General features: G+C 42.5%; 2 protein-coding genes across 2 annotated transcripts in view; one reads left to right on the top strand and one right to left on the bottom strand.

The window, feature by feature from the left end:
* LOC134190923 (uncharacterized) overlaps window positions 1-629 on the bottom strand; it is a 2000-nt gene extending 1371 nt beyond the window's left edge. Inside the window, exon 1 of the mRNA XM_062659465.1 lies at window positions 1-629. This exon is cut by the window's left edge and continues 249 nt beyond it. Coding sequence (XP_062515449.1) covers window positions 1-629 — 629 coding nt within the window.
* A 1544-nt stretch (window positions 630-2173) lies between these two features.
* LOC134190979 (E3 ubiquitin-protein ligase LRSAM1-like) overlaps window positions 2174-7500 on the top strand; it is an 11108-nt gene continuing 5781 nt past the window's right edge. The window contains exons 1-12 of the mRNA XM_062659536.1: window positions 2174-2265; window positions 2325-2378; window positions 2435-2479; window positions 2732-2806; window positions 2876-2944; window positions 3007-3091; window positions 5134-5301; window positions 5367-5414; window positions 6386-6439; window positions 6501-6553; window positions 6610-6639; window positions 6694-6816. Coding sequence (XP_062515520.1) covers window positions 2197-2265; window positions 2325-2378; window positions 2435-2479; window positions 2732-2806; window positions 2876-2944; window positions 3007-3091; window positions 5134-5301; window positions 5367-5414; window positions 6386-6439; window positions 6501-6553; window positions 6610-6639; window positions 6694-6816 — 873 coding nt within the window. The 5' untranslated portion in view covers window positions 2174-2196. The remainder of the gene's footprint in view (window positions 2266-2324; window positions 2379-2434; window positions 2480-2731; window positions 2807-2875; window positions 2945-3006; window positions 3092-5133; window positions 5302-5366; window positions 5415-6385; window positions 6440-6500; window positions 6554-6609; window positions 6640-6693; window positions 6817-7500) is intronic.

Genomic DNA, 7500 nt, shown 5'->3' with positions numbered 1-7500 from the left:
TTTGTTAGAGTTCTGACGCTACCGATCGAGTCCACGACAACTTTGATTTCGTCTCGCCGAGGAAATTCGTATGCATCTCTTTCGTATGCCCTCGCCTCGTCTGTGCAGCTGACTATTCCACATGAGATACTCACCAATCCTGCTACGTCTGCCGCTTGTGTCAAAATGGTATCCCAAGTTCTGCAACTAATATTAGCCACACCTTCTTTACCTTCAAGTATTGCAAATAAGTCCTTCTTTTTTAATCCAGTTTTGCTCTTAAAAACTTCATTAACGATGATTTCTTGTGCATATCGAGGACTAGCAAGCCGTGCCTCATGAGGTATAACATCCAGCCAGTCCCTACTGCCGTCCAACTTCCCTAATGAGGATTTAATGAGTACACTAAGATTTTCATCTCGTTTTGCCGGATTTCCATGAGCAAGAAATTTTCCATCCGGGGTTTCTATTCCTTCCTCCATCACCGTGCGTTCTGCTACAACAACACACCCGTACTCGATCCCCACCTCCATATCCTGAACACCCGCGCAGCTGCCGGTCATGACCGCGAGGTCGACACTGAAATACCTCTGCAGCTCTGTTAGCCGTCCGCAGCACGTTGTCTCACCAGGCTCCGTCTGTGAAATCATGGCGACGGCTAGAGCTGTACCATTCCAACCCCGACATACTAGTAGTCCACTAATAGCACACATGTGTGCGTGTTGAAAACTACTATTCGTTCCGTTCTCCAGAACTCTACATGCCGCCTGCAACTCGGACTCGAGTGCTCACGAACAGCCATTAAAGTAAACGCGCTTGCGCACAACGTCGTTTACGCGAAAACGGTACGTCACAACAAGGGTCGTTCGCGGTACAGTCTGCAGGTCCCTTGCATCTATGCGTTCGTTTGTAGTTCGCAAAAGTTGACATTGCAGCAGGAAAGAGACGACGAAGCTGCTGGCCGGCTTGAAGCACATGCAGCACATGTGCCCGTCGACGGATCGCGAAAGCTTCTTCTAGATCGGGACTGTCGAAACAGCTTCAAGCGAATGCTTGGTCGCTAGCTTAAACAGGGTTACATATTATCAGGTATTTTGTGTTTTCTCCGCCCATTACGCGAATTGTATGATGCCCCAATTATATAGACGCGGTATTTTGTGTTAATTAACGGAAGTTGCCCAGGCTAATCAGCTAGTATATATATATATATATATAAAATTCGAAAAGCTAAAAAGTAATACGACTGGCTCGTTACAAAATAATGTCAATTAGTGCATGCTGTCACTACATGCCCTCTAGGGTAGGCCCAAGCGACGCTATGCAATCAAGTTCTGTTTGCAGAATACTAGCTAGAGACTGCATGGCTAGACATGTATTTTCAATATTTATTACAAGTGTGCCACGCTCAGAGGCGTCGCTGGACGTCCAAAATTGGGGGGCGCAGCGCTAGGATTATTGTCTATTGTCAATTGTCTAGACGGCCACGCCTACTAATATTGGGGGACCATGGCCCACCCAGGCCCCTATTGAGCGACGCCTCTGCCACGCTCTAAAAATTTTAGAAACCGCTGGCCCCTTTGGAACCTTCCATAAATAGCGGATCCAGAGTTTGGCTGAAGGGGGCACAACGACTAAAAGTTGGTGTGACGTCATCAACTTAATAACGTCACACACTCAACGCATGACTCGACATTCGGACAGATGTGACTAGGCACCAGTATAAGACATATATATGTCTAGTATGGGGAAGTCAACACAAATGTTTGGGCAAAGAATTTAGCAAATGACATTATTTTATGTTCTAGTCACTAGAGAACAGTACTGTCATGCAGGACCGGATCCTGAGGGGGGTTATGGGGGTTTACCCCCTCTTTTCCAATAGGCGTGGTTCAATAATTTCATATAATTTCATTAGAAAAGAGAAAATTAGTAATGCTATAAATAACTGCTAACGGTGAACCTCCTTTCAAAAATTTCTGGATCCAGCGCTGGTCATGTTTTCTCTTGAACGTGAATGTGGCTAAACGAATTAGACACTGCCTAATTAATTTTAAGAGTGAAAACCGCAGACGGGATGCTCATTCGATCGTTGTTTCTCCATTTATTAGCTAATGAGAAAAACACGCACCGCAGGACTGTACAGTGTAGTAAACTGTATAGCGCTGTTAGTGGTCCTAGCCTCGAGGTTGTTTATCCGGGACTGCGTCAAGCACTGGCATGTCTTGGTTTTTCGGCAAAAAGCAAAGCAAAGAAGCAAAAGAGCGGACAACACATAAACTGTGGGTGGTGAGTGAGTAATTTTCCTACATTATATTAACGTTTTGTGCGATTTTCGTCTTCTTCAGGTTAGAGAATCTCCTGATACGAATGTCGACCTTGTTGGTTGCGAACTGTATGACGTATGTCGTCTCGTTTCGTAAGTCTTGGTATCACTCTAATGGTATATTGCTGTCAGCTTCCGACGGGATTGTTCTCGACGTGTAAAGTGCTGAGAAAAGAGGTAATTGTGAATGAATGATATTCTAAAAATGATTAATATCAACTATGTAAATCATACTGACGTCATACATTTTTTATTCCTGGGTATTTACGCATGCGCACACTATAGTGTACATGCGATATTGCATTAAATGATTAAATTAATTAATATCAACCATGTAAATCATAGTGACTTCATACATTTTATTGCATTCCTGGGTGTTTACGCATGCACACGCTATAGTGTACATGCAATATTGCATTGATCTTTTAGGTTCTTCTGTTTCATACCAACAATTTGGTGACTCTAAAAGGAGGAGGGAACGTTGAGGATCTGTTGTTGGTCAAGGTTCGATGTTGAACAGTTCGTTGTACAATTACCTTTGAGATGGCTAGCTTGATTGCAAGTGATTTGTAGGTACTGGATCTTCACAACAATAAACTTACATCATTGCCAGCAAATATTGGTGCGATGTCGTGTCTTCAAGTTAGCCGTAGTGTACTATTACTGTCGTTTATTTTGTTTTACGTTTTGTTTCTTTGTTGAAGAATCTGAATCTGGAAGGCAATAATTTGAAAGAACTGCCTCACTCGCTTGGCACGTTGGACTCACTGGAAAGATTAAATGTGAAATGTACGATCTTAGATAGTAGAAATGTAGAATTACGTGCTTTTGTTTGGTTTGAAACAGCGACCGTTCAAGTGTTTACAAGACAAACTGATGGATAGATTTATTTGCGCACAAACTTTGAACAGACAGTTTGATACAACATGGGCAGACGCATAGGCAGATGTCAGTCTATCTGTCTGTCTGTCTGTCTGTCTGTCTGTCTGTCTGTTTGTCCATCTATCTGTCTGTCTGTCTGTTTGTCTGTCCGTCCATCTGTCTGTCTGTCTGTCTGTCCGTCCATCTGTCTGTCTGTCCGTCCATCTGTCTGTCTGTCCGTCCATCTGTCTGTCTGTCCGTCCATCTGTCTGTCTGTCCGTCCATCTGTCTGTCTGTCTGTCTGTCTGTCTGTCACTCTGTAGAATCACATGCTTTTGTTTGATTTGAACCAGCGACCATTCAAGTGTTTACAAGACAAACAGATGGATAGATTTGCACACAAACTGTGAACAGGCACATAGGCAGATAGAGGGTTAGTCTCGTTGCTACCATAAAACCAAAAATTTCTGTGCAAATTTGCCCCAAGTGAGCGCTTCAAGAATGCTCTGCAGTTGATATCAACACAGCTTGAATATTTACTCAAGTATAGTGGTAACAGTTTTATATTGGACAACCATGACAACAACTACAACAAGAAAGAAAGCTTGTATGCATAGAAGTTTGGTGCCTGTTCATCTTCATTCTGGGATCAAGCCGTACACGGATCTATGGGAAACAGCGAGAGAAAGATGGAATGAATACGCATGTGCATGTCTATGCACAGTGTGAATTCAATTTGTGTGATGATGTTTTGGTCACATGATTTGCATGGTTTAAATCCTTGCACGGATTTCTGGTTTACGGTAAGTTATACTTTACTACTTTTTACTTACGATGCTTGCTGTATACTTAGATGTGTTAGACATAACAGTATAAATCTTTGGCAGGCAGGCAGACAGATGGATGGATAGACAGACAGACAGACAGACAAATGTTGTAGTTGTGACTCTGTTACTTTAGTCTAACATGTATTAGCTTTGATGTATAGAAATATATGACGACAGACAGATGGCTGGATAGACAGACAGACAGACTGATGGATGGACAGACAGACAGACTGATGGATGGACAGACAGACAGACTGATGGATGGACAGATAAACAGACAGATGGATGGACAGACAGATGGATGGACAGACAGATAGACAGACGGATGGATGGATAGACAGACAGACAGACTGATGGATGGACAGACAGACAGACTGATGGATGGACAGACAGACAGACTGATGGATGGACAGATAAACAGACAGATGGATGGACAGACAGATAGACAGACGGATGGATGGATAGACAGACAGACAGACTGATGGATGGACAGACAGACAGACTGATGGATGGACAGACAGACAGACTGATGGATGGACAGATAAACAGACAGATGGATGGACAGACAGATAGACAGACGGATGGATGGATAGACAGACAGACAGACTGATGGATGGACAGACAGACAGACTGATGGATGGACAGACAGACAGACTGATGGATGGACAGATAAACAGACAGATGGATGGACAGACAGATAGACAGACAGATGGATGGATAGACAGACAGACAGACTGATGGATGGACAGACAGACAGACTGATTGATGGACAGACAGACAGACAGACAGACTGATGGATGGCCAGAGAGACAGACAGACAGACAGATGGATGGACAAACAAACAGATAGATGGACGGACAGACAGACGGACGGATGGATGGACACACAGCTTTTCAATCTGTATTAAAAATAGCTTCATTGTGGACCATTGCCAAGTAAACAAAGATGCTCTTGTATACCAATTACTTTATGGAAAGACCGGCAGTGAGTCAATGAAGACAAAAAGCAGGCGCACAATTGAACAGAAATGGCGGCAGGTGGATAGGACATCAGAGAGATCAAATTGCATACACATTTGCTACAATTCGTTTTCAACGTTGTAGCTTGCATATAGATATTTATTGTGCACTGTTGCTTTCGTAGCAAACAGACTCGTGACGTTGCCAAGTGAGATCGGAGATCTTACAAAATTGAACACTTTGGATATGAGAGACAACCCGCGTCTCACTGCAGTACCAAAGGAAATGTGCAAAGTTCGTACACTAGAGACTCTTTTACTTGATGAGCAAATGATGTCATTTCCTTCTAAAGGTGATCGACTTTCTATTTGTATTTGCAATTTTTGTGTGTCTAATGCTGTTGTTATTTTATTGTAGAAATTGCCCGTAGTGGTTTAGAAGCTATTATGAAGTTTCTGTGTTCAGGTATTGTGTCTGTTTGTGTGTGTGTGTGTGTGTGTGTGTGTGTGTGTGTGTGTGTGTGTGTGTGTGTGTGTGTGTGTGTGTGTGTGTGTGTGTGTGTATGGTGTCTCTGTTGATGTTCATGTTGAAGGCTTGCCAGTGAGAATGTTGTGTGTGTGTGTGTGTGTGTGTGTGTGTGTGTGTGTGTGTGTGTGTGTGTGTGTGTGTGTGTGTGTGTGTGTGTGTGTATTTGTATGGTGTCTCTGTTGATGTTCGTGTTGAAGGCTTGCCAGTGAGAATGTTGTGTGTGTGTGTGTGTGTGTGTGTGTGTGCACGCGCACGCATGCATGCACTCGTGTGACGTCTGTAGCTCAGTTGGATAGAGAGTTGCATATTTGGAGAATGGAAACATCCAGGACATTGAGGTTGTAGGTTTCCGGACGAGTACAGACGTAATTTTCTTGGGCAAGAAATTCACAGACAATTGCCTGTCTCGACTCAGAAGTATAAATGACTACCTGGTCTTTGACTGGGGGTTGACTAGACCGCTGGCTTGGCAGAACATCACATATTATATATGGGTACGTGTAGACATAAGGTCCAGTCCCACAGCTGCGCCAAAGTCAGTGCCCTTTGATGCTCTGACTACTCATCAAGGGTTTCGTCAGCGCAGCCAAAAACTTCGAGTAGCGTCATGGTCCCCACCTAGAAATAGGCAAGGGGTGCTATCTTTGGAACTTTTCGAAGGGTATATCTGTTTGTCCATTTTGTCCATGTGTGTGTGTGTGTGTGTGTGTGTGTGTGTGTGTGTGTGTGTGTGTGTGTGTGTGTGTGTGTGTGTGTGTGTGTGTGTGTGTGTGTGTGTGTGTGTGTGTGTGTGTGTGTGTGTGTGTGCATGCATGCGTGTATGCATGTGTATGTTTGTATAAGTATATGTGTGTGGTACTAAAAATCGAGAGTTTCGTATGTGATTGTTTGTAACATTCACTATTTAGTAATGGAGATTCCTTACATTCCATCAAGTCATTGGACACCAGCACCAATTGACAGTAAATACATTCTATCATTCTCTATACTCGTGATCTCAGCATACCTTCAATCTAACTTTAGAAAAGGAGACAACAGTGGTTGAACAAATGCAGCAAGATGAACAACAATTTCTTGTCAGACTCATCTTCTCTCATTTGATAGTCAAAATTTAACACTTTCCGTTACATAGGCATCTCTACAGAAAATGGAGGAAATGAAGGTAAATTGTGCGAATACTTTCTATTAATTGTTATAGCGAAATGTGTACATACAGGAAAAGAAGAAGAAGGAACTGATGGCAGTAGAAAGCCAAGTTGTAGCTGACAAAGAAATGGAGAATCGATTAGTTGCTATGGCGATTAAGAAACAACAGGACTCCGTCGCTCATGTACAAAGGGTGAGATGTCAGTACGGTTGTTGTGTGCTCCTGTGGTACTAAAAACTAATGGAACTTGGAGGTTTATGCAGCAGACCAAGCAGACAGTTACTTGGTGCAACAAAATCCATCTTCAAACGTTCACTTTGTTGGTATAAACCAAAATATGTGTGGTAACCTAATACGTAAACAGTGTGTTCTATTAAACTAGCCTCATCTGCAACAGAGCAATTGCTGCTTGAAATGCATTTGATTACATCAAACGAGCAAACGACGGTCACTAAATTTCACTGTTTACTGTTGTGTGTGACAGTGCGAAACGATGTGTACACTGTACTGTGTGAGGTGATAATACAATACACTTTACTGTGAGTGATGGTACTACAGTACAACCTTGATTATTCGGAAATTTTGATAATCCGGATGAATTTATTTCCACCCAAAACGTACGTGTCGTTCACATGTTTCCCACGTGATGTCATTCCAACATGGAAACGTGTGAACCTACTTCAAAATTAGAACCATAGAGCACTTTACATCTCATTAAATGTGTAAACATGTTGACCTAATATATTGCTGTATATTAATTAATTAATTATTTGTTTATTATGTACTTGACTGTCAATGTATGACTGAGTCTCAAGGAAGTCACCGCACCATCATTTCATTTATCCCGACTTTTGATTATTCGGACAATTTGGTTTC

The sequence above is a fragment of the Corticium candelabrum genome, chromosome 15 (assembly GCF_963422355.1).
Source record: "Corticium candelabrum chromosome 15, ooCorCand1.1, whole genome shotgun sequence".
NCBI classification, from domain to species: Eukaryota; Metazoa; Porifera; class Homoscleromorpha; order Homosclerophorida; family Plakinidae; genus Corticium; species Corticium candelabrum.
Note: the sequence above shows the minus strand (reverse complement) of the source record. Positions and strands in the feature narration are given on the sequence as shown.